The following is an 18,840-nucleotide window of genomic DNA, read 5'->3' on the forward strand; positions in this document are numbered from 1 at the left end:
TGTACACGTGTCGGTGAACACCCACGCAACCCGTGTACACTTCTACTGCAGGCGGCAGCTGCACACGGCTCCGTCGTGGCGTCGCGGCGCGCTCACCCGTGCACCGTCGCGAGTTTAAATACACCCCTTAAACGCTCAACGTCTGCACTCAGATATCGCTACTCACTCTGCATTCCAGATTTTCGAGAATCTGGTCTCTAAGCTACCGGAGACTCGATTCGAGATTTCCCGTGTTACGTTACGCACTTTGAACTGTGCGTTTCTAGATTCCAGTTGTAGGCTGTGAATCGTCGATTCTCGATCGTCATCTTCTTCGTTCTTGATCCTTGACACGATTCTTCATCGACGACTTTTGATTTTCAAGCTTGAACGTTCGATTTTTCAATTAGCGATTCTTGGTTTTGCTTGGTTCTCGACTCTTAAACGTCGATTCTCGATCGTAGACTCTTGGTACTTAGTCGGCGATTTTTAATTCTCGACTATCCTCGGTAATAGATCCATTCAAGATCCTCGATTCTCCGATCTTTGATTCTTCATCCTCGACTCTTGACTCTTAATTCTCGGCTAAGAATTTTGCTTCACTCGAACTGTGAAAGTTTCAGTGGTCGGTCATACTTAACCTAAATATTTCTATCTGTGCAATTACACTCGTGACTTCTGTCACATTTAAACGGATTTATATACACATACGATTAAAAACGAATGAATAAATTATGTGTGCGAGAAGTTGGTATCTGGGTAATGAGATTTAGCGTGATGTAGCTTCGTTAATGAGATTTCGAAGCGGCGAGGTGTTAGAAGCTTAGATTCTCTTAACGAACTACGACGTCCGCTAATTTTCTATGGTTTAAGTTTTTATTGTTACAAGTTAAAGAAACTTCCTACAAAAATTTCGGCTCGTTTTTCTATTTGTATCTTTACTGAATTTCCTGCCAACTTTATTATCAGTTTAAGTCCACCGTTATCAATAACGCGCTAACTTTCTCATCAAAGAATCTTCTAAGATAACAGAATTCCAAGATGAAATACCTTTCGTACACCAAAAAATCTTCCAAAAATTCCCAACATCCCGCACTCTAGTAACTCCTTAGCCTTAAATCGACATCTTTCTCCGAAACTTTTCCCACTACCAAAATCAAATTCGTCGCACGCTCCGTCACTTTCGAAACGCAGAGGCGAGCGTTTGCCAAAAGGTTGCAAGTCAGCTCAGGCAATGGTAGCCGGTGGCGTCTCGGCCGTCTTGACCGAGTGAACGCCGTTTAATTAAGATAAAACGAAATTCTCCGGCCGATTCGTGTAGCTGGTCGTGTACAGAGCCACGAAGAGGAGGAACCTCTATTCGTGACCGGAACCGCGCGAAAGCGCCGCGCCTCTCTTCTACGTCCTTTCGCCTCTTCCCACCGCTTTCGCCTGCAACCCCCTTTACAACCCGTTTTGCGAGCTCGCTTTACGAATGGGCAAGTTTAAGCGAGGCGTAAGTTCGTACAAGTTGGCCTCAGCGACTCGAGTATCCGTCGTAATAAATTGCTAAGCCGTAGCTCCGGCAAGCCACTCTACGGAACGTCCAATTAATCAGGGGATGTTAATTTCGGGTGGCGCGGCCGCTGTTCGAAGGGGATGGCGAGGCTGGACTGGGATTTTAAGCGAGCCCGATTGATTGCCGCCCTTTGATCGCCAATAATTATCACGACCAGTCGCTTCTACGGCTTATTAATCGATTTTCCCTTCCACTTCGTGGACGTCGTTGACGCGGATTCCATCTTCATCTTCCGAGAGGGATGAATGGAACTAAGGAATGCTCGACGATGTTTGGATAAGAAAGTCTCGGTTGTGGCTGGTTTTTGGGGAAAGATTAGGCGGGTCGAGTGTAAACGAAGGGTGGATTGATATGGTATCGAATGATATGATAGGAAAGATGAAGCGAAGAAATGATAAAGGGTTGGTAAATGTTGCTGGTCGATATAAATTGCATCAACGAGAGCGAAGTTTTGCCGGGCACCTTTGTGATGTTGCTACGATAGTCAAAGCTGGAGAAAAACAAATATATTATGTCTTTTTTTATGATAAAGAAATTGTTGGAAGTCTTATTGATTTGCAGGCCCAATGGGAATAGCGTGGTAAGGGAAGCAACAGTTTATCAGTGTCGAGTCATGTCATTCGTTACAGCCATTACATTGCACAGTGCAGTCTCGTTTAATCGAATATTATCGAATAATATTACAATATTATATAATAATATTACACCGAATAATATCATCCACATAGCTTGAAATGTTTCGTTTCATCTTTCTGTTCTACTTGTCAAACAAGATCGTATCTTACTAAACAATTAAATCTAACAAACGTCTTACATCATCTTGCTATTAATTCAACGAGGAAGAAGCTTCTCGAGGCGTAAAAAATACGGCGGTAATTCGGTTCTTTAAGGAAAGAAACAAGGAAACGATCGGAATAAACTGAGGAGCGTCGCGGAAACGCAGGAAGAAGGAAGAAACGCGGGGATCAAGATTCCATGAAAAATCACCGCGTGCCTTCATGAATTATTAAACCGTTTTCCCGGCCATCCTGCGCCGCGTAATCGCACAGAATAATTTTCCCTTTTCTCGAGCCCGATACCAGAAGCAATACACCACCGGCATAGACTCGCGTGATGCTTTATCTCACCGCGGGGACGTGTTAAATCGAAATTATAAATCGCGAAAAATGGCACGAAAATATCAGGCGACGATTTATTGGCCGGGGCGCACGCTCGCACGCGCCCAACTTCCTCGCGATAACGCTACGACACGCACTCGCGTGACCGCCACACTGTCTCGGAAAGCTCGCCGATGGATTCGATTACGCGACGCGGGAAACGGAGCGCAGGTCAAAGGAAAATCGGAGATTCCAGTGAAATATACCGTGTTACACTCGTGGGACCAATCGTCACCAGGGAACCCACCGAAATCCTAAATTCGATAGGGTAAATTGATTTGAGAATTCAAAGCGGGACGAATATATTGTTTTTTGAGAATGTTTTGTTGAATCGAGACGAATTTGAGCTTTTAATTGACGCTCTATGTGACTGGAGAGTTGGACTGTAGTTGGGGCAGGACGCTTGAAAATTAGACGTTTTAATTATTATAAGCGTGGGACTTTATTTTTTGAAATGGTAACAGGCTCGAGCTGTTAGTTTGCTTCCTGATTAATAAAATGATTAAAAAAAAATAATACTAATCTTATCTTTATTCGTGGAATCACTCAAATTAAATACGAAATAAGGGAAAGTAACAACTGATACCGCGAAGATATAAGATAACGGCGATAACAGGAAACGATTCGTGACACGGGCTATATTTAATAATACATTATACATAATACAAAACACAGAACACAGAAGATAATTCGAAACTTCATTTTCCATTTGTCTGGAGAACGAAGCATCGAAAACAAAAATATAAAAATGTTGTCGCGTTTCTCGACTCACTTTTGCACGTAGAATCACTACCCGATCGCTTGTACCATGATTTCGGAGACAGCCTGTACAGTGACAGGAAGTTCAGTATCACAATAGATAGAATTAAATGCCCTCCTTATTACACACGCAGTAATTGCTTCTTTAACAAACTCGAGTAATTACGATATATTATATTCGATATAGAATACCACATATTATATTATATCAAATTTTGCTGTTTCCAATCGATCTCTCATACAGTAGCGGAATCTAACTACGATTAGCAAAGTAAAAGTTGAACGTTTTAATTATCGTATACGAACGCGTAATCATTTGGCAAGATTTGGTAAGAAGTTCAAAGCAGCTAAGACATGAAACAGTTGTATTACTAATTTCGTTTTATTTTCCTTACTACTCGCAACAAATAAACTATAAAATAATAAAAACTATAAAATAAAAAAAAATAAACTATAAAATAATAAACAAACGCGATATGGACGATACATTTGGCTCTCGTATCTTGGAATCAACGGTACAATCGCGATACTGTTAAACGCCGAGAATCTTGAGGCGCGATGTATGAATGTCGTTTCGTCGAACGAAGACTTACAGTCCCCGGGAAAACGTCGAAGTTAACGAACAAAGAGCGTTCCCACGGAAGTAGCGCGGCCTGGAATGCCGCCGAACGACTTATGCCAGCCGACTACGAGAAAACGTAGAAGCCGATAATTAGTACATAAAAGCTGAAGCGTTACGGTAACACAGGCGGATAATGTCACTTACAAGGGTGAACGAACCAGAGTGCCTCGGCCAGACCAGACCAGACCATACGACACTTTGCTTGTTTGTCTTGCTCCGGCGATTTCTTTTATCCGATCGAATTATCTACGTTCGAGAGCGTACGGAACATAACAACCGAACAAATGCCCGTGTTTTCGCGTTCCTATTGCGCGTGCCATCGTTGAAATTCTAATCGACTTTCGTCGTTGTACGGATTGTATTGTGTGCGATACGTAGCGAGCAAAGTGTTCGACATTGATTGTTCATTGGGAATACGTTTTCTTGGATTTTCTTTCTTCGCGAGTGCAACGTGGATATGTGTAGGTGACTTGCAATTGATTTGTAAGAAAAACGTGGAAGAAAACGTGTACAGTTGGGGATAAAAGTGAGTGGACAGGCAGAGGAAACATGGAATCGACGAAGTTTCGTCGAATTAACACGTTATATGGGTATCGAAGTTTTATTTATTACACGTTCTCGTAGTTCATGTATTATTTAACGAATAATTCGAAATAATTAGATCGTCGTGTAAAGATTCTTCCACCACTATCTGTCCTCTTACTTTCGTTCCTGACTGTATCACCTGGAATGTAACAACGTTCTAAACTGTGAAGCGTGGAAATTAATTGCCTTTATTAAAATAAATTTTCTCATTATCCAACGACTTTGTTTTTCAATCGATTCCACTTTATAAATACCAAAGTGAAATTTGTTTTCTGGGTCATACGAGTTGTAAAACAAGTTTTCATTCAGTTGCAACGGAGTTTTCGCTTAACAACCGTTCCACTTCCTCGTCTTTAAATTATTTTGCTTGCCGGTAACGTTCCTGGTCAGAACGGCAGATCGAATGGAGACGAAATGGGAAACAGAAGCACAGTGATAGAAAGGAGGCAATAGATGGAGAAAGGAATATGCAACAGGGACGAGGAGATGAATGTGCGATAGAATAGTCGGGAAGGGGTTGATGCAGATAGGAGAGAAGGGGCGGAGAAGTTACGAGGCTGTTTACAGGCGGCTGTTAAACCGATCTAACTCATGGCCGGCCAATGCACTCGCTGCAACCGCGGCGATGGCGTTCGCATGTTGCTCGATACAGTTCGTCTCAAAATTAATTCTTTTCCTTTTCCCTTTTTCTTTTCGTTTTTCCGCGACAGCTATATTTCCTAAACGGCTGTTACGAAGTATGACTAAATATGCAAATTGCTGGTACTTCGCATCTGAACGATATACAAAAAAGAAAAAAGGAGATGCATATATGCGTAGCCTGTGTCGGTAAAGTAGTAACTGAACGCATGTATAGTTCATTGAATATTTAACGATCTCATTTAAACAATTTTATGGTCGACTAGAGTGCATAGAGTCTATTTTCGAAATGCCTTTGAGGTCAACAGCAGTACATACTACAATAAATACGTGTACGTGTGTTATATTAGACGTAGAAACGGAAGGATTAATATGGGATATTTGTTAATATTTTTGCACGATAAAATTTGTGACCTATCTGTTATTTTCTATGTAGAATCGTTGAATATTATTTTTTAGATTTTCGATAATGTCGGTGTCTGGTATTATAATTTTATTTCTCCAGGTCGGAAGCGTTTACGACATATGTTACTAGCTGGAAATGTTAATTTATCAACGTTTATTAACATCTTCATTAACCTTTCTATCCTTGAATACTAGACGTTAGAATATATCGAAGATAATGTTTGAGATAAATTCCGAGACGGAAATTCTTACTAGAATTCTAAATCGCGAAATAGGAATGCAGAGATTAGTCTGTGAAATAAATTGACGATTGAATTCATGATACTTTGTATGTGAAACTTCCAACGAGAATACGTGGAAGCTTAAACGACTTAATAAATTCTCAAAGAGGCCAAATCTGAAGATACGAAGCACAAAGCGAAACCACGTGGATTCGACGTCGAATATTCTATCAAACCATTCGAACGATCTTCGCTATTCTCTGGGTGTTCGCCAGTCGGAGGCAAGCATCGCGAATTAATAATCGACGATGAAAACGTTAATGATAACCACGCGTCGCGTCTCCTACCTTCGTCTAGGACCTAGACTCTAACCTGAGCCCTTTGAACGCACAACCAGGTAGTCTCGACTTGGTCTTCACGAAGCACACCCGCTGACTTCGACACGAGAATTCCGCGCGAAGTATTTATTCATCAGGCTCTGGTACGCCTAACAGGCGGGACAGGAATTTCATAATGCCGGTGTCACACGGTCGTATCGATTGGAGGGCCGACCCGTGCTTCCCGGACTCTCGGCCCGCGGCAAAAATGTTGCATCGAGCTGCTCCGTCGAGAAAGGATGTCAAAGAATGATGAGGTTGATAGCATGGGAACGACGAGAATTTCTGACGTGGCTGCTGGCTGTTCCAGATAGAACAGAGAGAAAGAGAGAGAGAAAGAGAGAGATTATCGTGCTCCTCGTATTTTCCTCGTGTCCGATGAAGGTGGATCGCTGCTTTTGTTTGAATCTGTGGATTCCTATTTGGAGGATCTTTTGCTTAATTGTAAGTTTTACGTTAAGATCACTTTAAGTTTGTATAAATATCGCGAGACGAGAGATTTTGTTGGTTATCTTTGTTGGATATTTTCGAAATCGAAGAACGTTTCTGTCTAAATGTTTATGGATATCGGTGTGTGTCGATGACAGTGAGGAAATATTCAAGACAATCTAATAATAAGACGGTTTTGTATCTTGACGAAACTTGCATACGTGTAGATAGTTGGTTAACTATCGGATTGTTTCATAAGTTATGGTAGTCTTGAAGTAACTTTCGAAGAATCTTCAGAAAACTTGGCGTTCGATGCAGCTGACTATATCGTTCTTGTCAGAATCATGGATATGAGTTTGCAAGACCTTCTAACGCCAGTTCGAATACTACCATACGGTTCTTCAATTATCCTCGAACGACTTTGCATATCCCGATATGACTTTTAGACTATCTTTATGCCATCGATCATAAAACTTTGATTGATCCTGAAGCTACCTTAAACATTCTTCGGCGTATTTGAAATTACCTACAACCGACTAAAAACTATCGATTCCTTTCCTGTCTGAAGTTTCGTGATACGGCCACGATATTAGACCGAACGATCACTTTCAATATACGGTGACGAACAGTTTAGAGGTAATCGAGCGGGTATTCGCGCGCGTACACGAGTTGTTGGAGCGTGACGCTCTCGATGAGAGGAACAGGTAAAAATAAAGGCTGGGAAAAGCGAGGAAAAACAGCGAACGGGGGTGAATTCTGGCGAACGGGCCGCGTATAAGGGCGGCCGGCCTCTTTTAATAATTCAAACGAACCGATTACACGTTCCTTCTCATGGCAACAGCGCGTGGACCTAGTTAGAGGAGGATTACGGGACGCCGCGCCGGAGCGTTCGGTTTTCAAGCCGGCTGCTGCGCCTTTAAGCCGCTTACACTTTCGCCTCTGATGCACATCCACGTCCAAGTTCGTTTCTCTCTCTCTCTCTCTCTCTCTCTCTCTCGGTCGCTCTTTCTCTCCTCCCCCCCTCTCTCTCTGTATGTCACTATTTTTACGCGATCGCTAATTTTCCATTCGTTGTAATTTAAGCAACTTTCCATTACAGCAAAAGGATTTTTCTTCGGATAAACAATCCCATTATTTTCAAATACTCGGCATTAAAGAATTTAAGTATCTTTTGTTTTTTAATGCTTAATTTAGGTAAGCTTGGCAAAGATAATTATTCTGCAGTGAAAAGATGGTAGAATAAAAAAAAAATCCTTGGTTTAGTTTTACGTAAGAGTAAATTAATTTTCAGTTTAATTAAATTCCTCTTGAAGCCTTTAGAATTTCTGAAAGTATGCCTGGATCACAAGGTCAACGTCTGTTTTATCTTTTTGTTACGGAACATGAGCAAATTAAATTTTTTATTTTCCTTCTCGAGCAAAATGAATAAGAATTCGCTCAGTTACAATTTCCACGCCTTCTTTTTCTCGACGGTAGCTTTTTTTATATTTGACTAATGTCGTTGAATCATAGGATCGTTATCATACAGGCAATGTACGATAGCTTTTACCTCACTTTCCCAGGGAAAGTTTAATGGTTCTAACTCGATTTTTACGAACGAAAGAACCACTGTCGTGTCGGATAATCGAGTGCCTGGAATCGAATGCTTGTCGCGAGTTTACGCGATACGACTCGATGCTTGTACATAATTAATTTCGGCCGTTGTTACCGTGTGATTTAGTGGCCTCCGGTGACTATGGCTGGCCGAGCTGTAAAACTAATTGCAATTAATTGTAATTACTGTGCGCTGTTTATTGGCGAGCTTTTGATCGCGCTTCTTTGTCTTCGTTTCGATGAGATTTCCGAGGAAAAGAATTGCTTTGGAATCAGGCTGATACGATATTCATTAAATTGTTACTATTATTACTTTGATTGGTTTTTTATATCATTTTAAAATACTTGCAAATTAATGTCTAAAACGTTGTAAAGCTAAATATTTTACAAGTTCATATCGCTCTAAGCAATTGTTTTACGACGCAATTTCAAATAGGAAATATAACTTCTACCGAAGCGTGTCTGACCATTGATTGTCCGATTTCCCTTAGCTCTTTTGCTTCGATTATTTTCTCGATAAATCGTATTACGACGTACATCGTTACGATATTTGACATACCGAAAATGATGCACTAAATTGCTTAATATTTTTTTTTAAACTTTTCGTTACTTTATACATCGTTACTATGTTTGGTATATTTAGAAATTTATTTATCATCCACGTTAATTATTTAAATTATTTAAAAGGATTTAAGGAAAAATCAGAAAGCGCATCATGGAAACTATTGATCGGTGCAAAAGCGGTTTGGTCAATGTTCGTCTGAGAAAATCCGATGGCCACATCTCTGGAAATTGAATATCTTATGGCTGGATCGATAACCGGTTGACGCGTCCGAAACTCGCAATACCTTCGACGGACAGTGTCTTCGTCTGGGAATAAAAAAATTTAATCAAGCATTTCGACCGTTTTCCGAGAACGGAAAATTCCGACGAAATGAATTTATGGTCTATCGGAGAATCGAGTAAGGCGATGATTGCGAGCTCGGCCGGCTATTCGATGAAAAATTTTTGCTCGCTTCGAGTTCGTCTTCGTTCGATAATTTAAGTAAAGTTTCACCAAATTGCAAAATAAGATGTAACTAGAAGATAATTCCTGTTGGAAAGGTTCACAAGGGAACATACTTTGTGCAAGTTTGTTAATGAGAGTAGGAAAGATTTTGTGTCTCGTGACTTTATCAGGAGAATAAAAATTGCATTCTCACAACTTTGATGTGACGGTTAATATTTCTAAAGAAGGCTTAATATAAGATGAACTTTAGCTTTAGAAAATATCCTTTCAGCGAGATGATAAATGTCCCAGAAGAGTAATCTAATTTGTAAATTACTATAATTACACATAAATTACAATACTCCGTTTCAACGTCCGCTGTAAATATCTCAAATTCCAAAAAATGCGAAACTCTACTTAAAACGAAACAAGAAATTTCATTCACAATGATTATATTTAAATTACAAGTCTCCATCTCGTACTCTTCAACGCACCAGTTTTAATTATCAAAGATTTAAAAAAAAAAAAAAAAAGAAAACAGCAAACTTTATTTCAAACAAAACGAAAGGAGCATCATATTACAACCATAATAATTCTACGTAAATCACAATACTGCCATTACTAAAACGCAAGAACGTTGAACCAGATTCCGGAACTGGTGGCGAAACTAGCTTTCGTTGGCGCGTTGTCGTCGCTTAAACGCAGAAGCCCTTCTCCTAAATGGCCGTGCATAACGCGTTTCGCGTCCAGAATGCATCCATCCAAGCCCGGAAACCGTCCACTCCGCGGCCCGCGAGACATAATACCGTTTGATGACGTCATTAAGCCGGAGCCAGCTTATTGTTTCTCGTAAAACGTACGTGCAAACGCGGTTGTGCGCGTCTCCAGACGTCTTTGCCTGGCCCGTTTCGTCGCCCGATGGCGAACAACGTCGCTGTCCTGAGAACCCCGACGTCGGCGGCGTCTCCATTTTCCACGGCGGAACAATAAACCGGGCATAAACTTATAATTAAATGGCTGTAATGGCGCGTGTTTGCCACACGTGACGCGCCTCCAACTTATTATTGTCGGACGCTCGAAATAAATCTTCGCGTCTCCGACCGTTCAATACATCTTCGTAGTTCCTTTCCGCGGAACTTGAGGGCAGTATCTTCTGGCTGACAGCGTATTTTTATATATTAACGTTGATTTTTAAGTATTTGGATTTCATAGTTTTTTTAATTTTATTACCTCTCGCGTATTCCAACGTTTTCTATGAATCAATTAATTTGGAAAAGGGAAAACACTCGAAGAGATAAAAACGTGAATACAAAGCGAGAACAGCGGCACTAAGATACGAGATAAGAAAATTGCAAATGCAAAATTTCCACTTACAAATTCAAGCAAATTCATCTTAACCCCGCTACGATTCTCGAATTTGTATATCGCAATCTCGCTCTTGTTCCTACGAATAAGAAAACGTCCAACGTAAAATCGCGAAGAGAAATCACGCGCGTCGATGGCAATTCCTTCGTATTTTCCTAAAACGTGACACGCTTTTCGAAAAGCGTTGAAAAACGTTGCGTTGCGTCGAAAATGCCCAAAAGGACGCAGCAAAATTTAATCTCAAAATAAAACGCTTGGAACCTTAAACCCTTGCAGGGAAAGAATTCAAACTGCGCCGATAATCGAATCAGCCGACCGATATCTTTTCGCCGTACGAGATCTCTGCAAGAGTGGAAAAAAGAAGGAAAGGATCAGCCCTTTTTCACCTGGCTCGGTGCAAGCCATTCTCGGGCCGAATGGAAATAATTGCCAGCTTTGGTATTCCGGCTGTATGTTTATCGCGCGATTCGTTTGGCTAATGGGCCATGATGGCCGCGATAATCGGGATCTTATCGGTTTCTTCCGGACACTTTCGCGGCGAGCGACTCTCTGCACGAGGTCGGCGTGCCGTGGGGACGCGCCATGGGGATTCCCCCGTTCAATTTCGCCGTCTGTTTGCCGGCTGGATTCCGCTCCATTCGTCGCTGGCCGGTCTACGTGACGCGAAAAACGAATGCCACCCCGCGGTTTTCCCGTGGCCCGTGGGTAATTCGAAAACCTCCGGACAAGACGAATCGAGGCCGCGTGAAATTGCTCCGCGTTGGTCAGACTACCATAGCTTTACTGTCGGAGTTTCGAGAGATAACGTAAGATGGGTTGGCTGGTTGATTCCGCGAGGGTGGGTTTAACGGTACCGTGTAATTGGTGGCGCAGTTGCATCTATTTATTTACGTGGCAGATATATATTGCTAATTAGTTCATCTAACTGATTCCAATGTTATCTATAATGTACTCCGTCATGGTGAATCGTGGATCGTGAATCCATAAATAGGCTATGGATTTTTATGCATTTATGGGAAATTCGAAGACTCAGAGATATAAAGATAGCACATAATATGCAAAAATATACGAAATGGCAGAGTGTCCTTTATGAGATTTAGAAGATCATTTTCTCGAATTGTATGAACTTTCGTAGAGACTTGTACTCTAGACGTAAGTATCAGAGCATTTATTTGCTATATTTATTAGAAAACGCTAGAAAATTCTGTTTTATTTGGTATTTTATATTATAAGGCACATACAATGCGAATGAAATAGGAGGGGGACATCATTAGAGGAACAGTGGTAGAAAATTAGGATATATACTATTAGCCATAAGATAAAATAAAGGTGTACACTCGTTACATTTATTGGAAAATGCTAACAAATTCTGTATTATTCAGTATTTCACATTACAAGGTATATACAATCCGAATGAAATAGAAGCGAGACTCAGAGGAACAATGGTAGGAGATTAGGGTATATACCATCAGCCATAAGTAGTATAAAGACGTACACTCGTTACATTTATTGGAAAGCTGTAACAAATTTCACTTTGTGCTGTGTGATAAATGTGAAAAATTATTACGGACGTATTAACTGATTATTAATGGACTATAATCTTCTTATAAAATATATATTATTTATGTGTAATAGAATTAAATTCTTCTCATCTATACTCGCTGCTTCTCTGGATGGTTTAAAGCACGGGGAATTTTAAGGATTGAAAGAAAATTACTATAATAAGCAAATTAATAAAGTCTGGATATTAAGATCTCTAATTAAGATTAAGTGTTCGCTATAATTCGACCATCAAACGTATAGCGTGGCTCGAGATTACAGATTGTTATATTAGGATCGTATTAAAATTATATTTTCTATAATAGTTTCGCAGAAATGAAATTTACGTAAATCCTGTACAAGATATGAAAATTTAAGAATGTTATTTTTTATAAGTAAAAATCAGAGAAAACGTTGCACACGGTATATTAAATGTTTAATTGGATTTTTGTTGCAGGAGGGCGCACCTCAGAAATTGCCTCGAAAAGTTGAAGGTGTTGGTTCCATTGGGTCCTGAAACCTCAAGACACACCACGTTGGGTCTCTTGACCAAGGCCAAGCGTTTTATCAAGGTAACATTGCGAATTTATTATCGTAATTCGTACCGTCAAAAACGGAGGTTCATTTTATTTACACATTTTACGATTTACTACCTTTAAATCAATAGTTTCAAACATTCTACGATTTATGCTCTTAAATCGATTATTGCACACATTTTACAACCCGTACATTCTACCAAATCGCAGCAGATCAGATCGAGTTCTTAAAAGAACACATTCTCGCGTCGTTTCCGCCCAAAAAGCTCAATTCCCTCAACTTCCAAATCAGAAAATGTCTCGATAACCGTTGATCATGCTCGTTGAACATTAAAGTCATTCGAATCTCTCCGCATCGCACGACGCTTTTCCGCTCGACCGCCAAGTCCTCGTCAATGAAACGCATTATTCTTGCCGACGATCTTCCGCCTCTACCTAATCTCCGCGAAGCAAGTTCGTGCAAACAAATACACCAAAATTGCCCATAAAACTGTGCGAGAGGCGGGGTACGGGTGGTTTGAATATTTCATGCGGTGTTCCGCGAAGAAGCCGCGGTTCGCGAGAATCAACGAGCAAGAAGCACTTACGGAAAACATCAAGCTGCTTCTCCGCTGTATCTATGCATCTTCGCCTACACACCAGTCAAAAAGAAAGAGGAAAAAGCGAAGTAAAAAGAAAGGAGGGAAGACAAGAAAGTGGGGATGGGGGGATGGGAAGGGAGGAGAGATTTCTGGGTGGAAAGGGGGTCGGGTAATTAGCAAGAAAGATGGCGGAAAAGATGGCCGAGTGTGAAAAGAATCGCGGTCGAGCACGGTCGATAAAGAGGAGAGATAGAATGAAAGAAGTCCAGGGGCGGACAAATAAAGTATTACACCGGTCGTCTAGTCTCTACGAAATACGAACGAGATGCGCCCCTTTTGCCTTACCCTTAGGTGCTCGGTGTTTTTCCATCGTTAGGAACCGGCCTGTTCTTCGTTTCCTCTCTTTCGTCTCTTCAATTCCTCGTTTCTACGATTTTACTCTTTGTCTTTGGTTTCTTCGCTTTTTGCAGTTTGCCACTTCAATTTTTGTTCGTTCCTTCGACTTTTTTCTGCTCTTAGATCCTCCTTCCTTCCTTTCACTTTAGTTTTCACGTTTGATTTCTTTGCTCTTTCCAACTTCGCTCTTCAATTCCTTCCCTTTCCTTCGTTCCCTGCCCTCGACACTCTTCGTTTTTTCCTCTACTCTTATCTTGCTCCACGATCCATCTTTTTCCTCCTTATTTTCTCCTTTTTATTCTTCGTTCTTGGAGTTTGACTCGCAGATTCTCCTTCTTCTTTATTTGATATGACTTGGTTTTGTCTCTTTCCTTCGTTGCTGGGTCCACGGTAAATCGCAGCGTTAACGAGCAACTGGCCTTAGATCGCTAATTAGTAAATCTCGCCGTTTGAACGCTATATGTATATATGTAGGTACCTATAGGTTTGTTGCAGCTTTCGATAGGTCGGATTTTAATGTCTACGCGATCCGGGTTTCGTGATATGTCAGGTTTATACCAACCAGCAGGGAAGGCTCTTTTGGTTGGTGAACGTGCAGGTCTGTCGTGAGACGTAATCGATAGCATGGGAAGCTACAATCGTTGATCGTGGGACTGGAGACAGTGGTGTTTTAATAATTGATATATTTTATTGAAGCAAGATATTTCCTGTACTTTGCGTAAGAAAGTTGATAGGAACTGCTTCGTACAATTCAAGAGTCTATTCGATACATCAGGGACACGCGTTCTACTGATATTAATTTTAAAATATACAAAGTGTCTCATATCACCGAGACAAATTATAGCTATAAGTCAACCGAAGATAAGGTAAAACCAAGGATGAACTAAAGAAATATATCAAATGAACATATTTTACTATATTTTGAACGATTTTCTATATTCTCGAGGTTATAGGAATTTGTTCAATGCTACCGTATTCTTCCGCTCATTCTCGACACATTGCCCGAAAGAATATTTCAAATACGAAGAAAATGTGCAAAAATTCCAGTTGATACGTATAATTCCTATAATTACAAATTTCATATTGAACATCGTTAAAACATTACAAACGTTTCCCGTTTATTGAAACGAGATCAAGATCGAAATAATTAAAATAAATATTTGAGGATCGTACTGCAGGTTAATTCTGTGATATTACTCAGCCAGCTAATTAAGCCAGGTCAACGTTAACGCAAATATTCCACTCGAAACAAAGGTTCCACGTGGGTGGAATATTTGCGGAAAAGCACAAAGAAGAAACGGACAAGTCGTACGCATTACCGTGGATCGTTCTAGATGAAGGAGATCCGGGGACGTGGATCGACGCGAACAGACAAGCGAGCGCAATAGGAATGGAGGACAGAGTGAAATCTTGGCGCGGATATCTAATGCACGGCCGCGTAATGTACAGGTACCTGCAGCGGCTCGGATTGATGTATACCGAGAATCTCCCACGCGGACTCTGTATGCATGGGCGAACGGTGGATACGCGCCGTTGCACGCTGTTCTCTGTGTAAACCGTGGCCTGCAGAGAGAAACGGAGCGACAGCGGTTGCGCGGGCAGACGGGAGACTAGGGAACATAGACAAACACGCGTGCATAGTCATAGGCGATGCACGCACGCACGCCACGCTGCACGCCATTGTGCAGGCCAGCCTGTAATTTACTAACTACGCATCCATTGTCCGTCGCCACTCTCTCCTCGCCGCGACACCTTAGCCAACCTTCCTCGTAGATCTCAAGGGGAATGTCTTGGTTTCTCTTTTGGCTCCTCTCGACCCGCGAAAGTTGTCGTTGCGTCTGTTCGCATCTGTTTTCTGTTGGATTTTCTCGTTGCTTCGATCGATGCGTTATTAGCGTTTACGTTGCAATTCCATTTATGCTTTGGTTAAATGTATCGTTGCCGAGTGAATTTGCATTTATTTGGATGTGAAGTTGCATTACGCGAAGGCAAAGACCACTACGTGCATGGACACGGCAGTTCGGTTAGTGTCCGACTGGTTGAACTCGTATCGATTGAATCTACTGATTCGAATTCCAAGTTCTATTATGCGAAGGAGAAATAATAGCAAGGAGAATCGGTGAATTGTAGTTGTATGAGGAACTGTTTCTTATTGGCAGGCTTAGGTAAACCGAAAATTGAGAGATTCGAGATCGAGTTAAATATGTTTCTGGGAAAAATTTGTATTGTGAAGTAGAATGAACGAAAGTAAGACTTTAGACGAGACTGTCTTCAGACTGAATATGTCTGATCGCGCTTTCAGATCTGTATGGGAATACAGCGAATAGTTAAAGATCCAGGTTCTAGGATATTCAAAACGGCACAAACTCTGCACTTTTTATTAAATAATTGGAAAAATCCTGCAGCGTACCACCTGTTTCCATTTCATCCTTCTCCCGCGAATATTTTTCCCCTTCCGCCTTTGTCTCTAACCGACCCCCTCTCGCCCTCTTCCTGTTCTTCTTTATTATTTTCTTCGCTAAGAAAGATTAAACCTCGCCCTATCGCATCCACCGTATCCTCACCTTTCACCCTCTTTCATCTTCCAACTATTTATCTTTCTCCTCTTATCTTCCTTCCCGTGTCACTTCCGCTCTCTTTTATTTAGGGCAATATTCCATCGCGAAAAAAGATCTCCATTCTCGCGTCTCGATTCAATGTTTCTTTATTTTTTATTTCCTGTTTTCATTCTCTGTGAAGAGAATTTATTTTTTATTTGTTTCCCATACTTTCCAATTCTTAGTTTTCCCCCCTTTTTTTTGTTTTGTTTAAATAATTAGAGTTGTATTATTTTTCCCTCTCTGCGTGCGTTTGCATGTTTCTGTGTTTTACGTTTGTAGAGTACTGTGCGAAATGGAATAATAAGATGATAAATATTCCTTGTGACGCGTAACCAGCACGATACAGCTGCATCGGGTACGATGCACCGGTGCAACGCACCGAAGCTCGCGGAAGAAGAAAAGTGGGACTGCGATTGCGTTAAGGAACACGACAATGGTTGGCTTCCGTTTCACGAATAATATCGCGAGCCTCTGTAATAGAGGTGACAACGACTCAGCCGTTCTTGAAACGCTGCTTCAACTCTACGAACGATAGGAAGCCGTATACTTTGAAACAATTATAATTTGAAAGATAATTAGTCGAATAATCGTTAGATAATGTTACCTCAAATATCGAATAGTTAATAATTTCCTACGTCACGCTGATTTATTAGAAAATTTATCTTCCTTGGTTGCATCACTTTTTTAGGAAATTGACAATACATGCTTATAGACTAAACGAATAGATTTTGTTTAACGTATTTTTCACGTTCATAGGATCGGAAGTTAATCTTTAACAAGGAAGAATTCGCATCCAAGAGGTGTTTTTTCATTTTTATTTCACTACCACAGCCTAATATTGGTTCTTATATTATGTTAGAATGCTTGTAAATTAGTATCTGAAATATCGTAAAATTACATATTTTAAACGTTTATATTTCTCTAAACAATTGCCGCTTAAAACAGCTTCGAATAAAGAGAATATCGAGACGCGTCTGATCATTGACTGTCCAATTCTCCTTATCTACTTTGCATCGCGTAGGCGGCTCGAACGCGTAGTTTTCAAATGCACAAATTGTCTCAGACAATTTGTAGATTGCTGCGACGTTTGGTACGCAAAAGACAACGTTATAAATTATCCGATATTTTATTTCTAATTTTTTGAAGGTTACTTCGAAACGCTTAGGAGCTCTTTTATGGGATTCTTTAGTAACTTCAGATTATCATCTAAGACAGTGTGAAACGAAAAATAAACTAAGTTATCGATCAATATAAAAGATATTCGATACGCATGGAATTTTTATTTTATTATTACGATATTAATGTAGAATCTTTTTTTCAACCTATCCTCGGTTTACCATATGTATAAAATTCGGCTAGAAATCGGATCAAAATCATTGGAAAACCGGAGGGTAATCCGTCAGGGTATCGCGATGGCTCGGTGACATAATAAACAGTGAAATTTAACGTGGCAGCTGCATGCCGTGATTCGTATTCCGCGTGGCACGCCGCGAGCGTACGTCGTATCAGGCTTTATTGGCCAGTGGGACATATACGTAGGTTCCACCTTGCGTCAAGGCAGGATGCAACACTACGTGGAATATAAACTGGCGTTATTCGATCGAAGAATACGCACGCACTATCGCATAATGCCTGTGTGCCAGCATTTTATCTACATTATTCAACCACCATACGGATACGCGTTTCACCGTATTAGTGTCTTGAGATAATTGCAGGAAACGCTTTCGCACCAACCAGAATCGTCATGATACTTCCATGGGAGTCATTGGCCTGCTATTGTCGTTTTTAGCTGACTTTCTACGCTAATTCTGTTAATGCTTAAATACCTGATGTTTAAAATCGATGCATTAGGTTAAAGATATTATCTCTCCCCTGAAATTACACATCTTTCCTTTATCAGAAATGTCTGCCTTTTAAGCGCGATGTTTCTGCCAATACGCACGGTGCGTTGCTGTTGAAACACAGGAAAACAAAACCGCGATATTTGTGATAGAAGCCTTACCTTGATCGCGTCATATGCGTCACTAGCGTTGGATATGCAATGGTTAGACATAGGCTACATATTTTTCCAGATAATCTCGTTTTCCTTCTATTTCCTAAGATCGAATGATTGATCCAATTGAAACATTGAACATCGAAGTTTTTTCTTATTGTTGGCAACTTTTCCAAAAAATAAGTTACTTTCTTTTACCACGTTTGTTTTTTCTAAAGTAAAAATGATAAAGTAGTCGAAACGATTAATTGGCTGAAAGCGTTATCTTCATTTCTTATTTCAGATAATCTACAATTTCGATAAAATTTGCCCAATTCAGCATAGTTTCCCATCATGAATGAACAACATGTATTTGAATAACACTAAAACCCATGACACATGCCTAAACGTTCCACATACCCGGCACTAACGCAAAGTTTCTAATATTTGAGTCACTCGATCGTCACCTCGACTTGCTAATTGAAAGATAAACTCTCTGGATCGTTCGAGGGACTATCGCGGTTCCCATATCGAAAGCA

The 18,840-nt window shown here is 40.6% G+C and overlaps 1 protein-coding gene across 10 annotated transcripts in view; it reads left to right on the forward strand.

Annotated features, from left to right (window-relative positions):
- LOC126924456 (max dimerization protein 1-like) overlaps nucleotides 1-18,840 on the forward strand; it is a 228,053-nt gene that overhangs the window by 105,568 nt on the left and 103,645 nt on the right. For all 10 annotated transcript variants that reach the window (XM_050738979.1, XM_050738974.1, XM_050738983.1 and 7 more), the window contains exon 5: nucleotides 12,674-12,788. In XM_050738979.1, the coding sequence (XP_050594936.1) occupies nucleotides 12,674-12,788 (115 nt within the window). The remainder of the gene's footprint in view (nucleotides 1-12,673; nucleotides 12,789-18,840) is intronic.

The sequence above is a fragment of the Bombus affinis genome, chromosome 14 (genome assembly GCF_024516045.1).
Source record: "Bombus affinis isolate iyBomAffi1 chromosome 14, iyBomAffi1.2, whole genome shotgun sequence".
NCBI lineage: Eukaryota > Metazoa > Arthropoda > Insecta > Hymenoptera > Apidae > Bombus > Bombus affinis.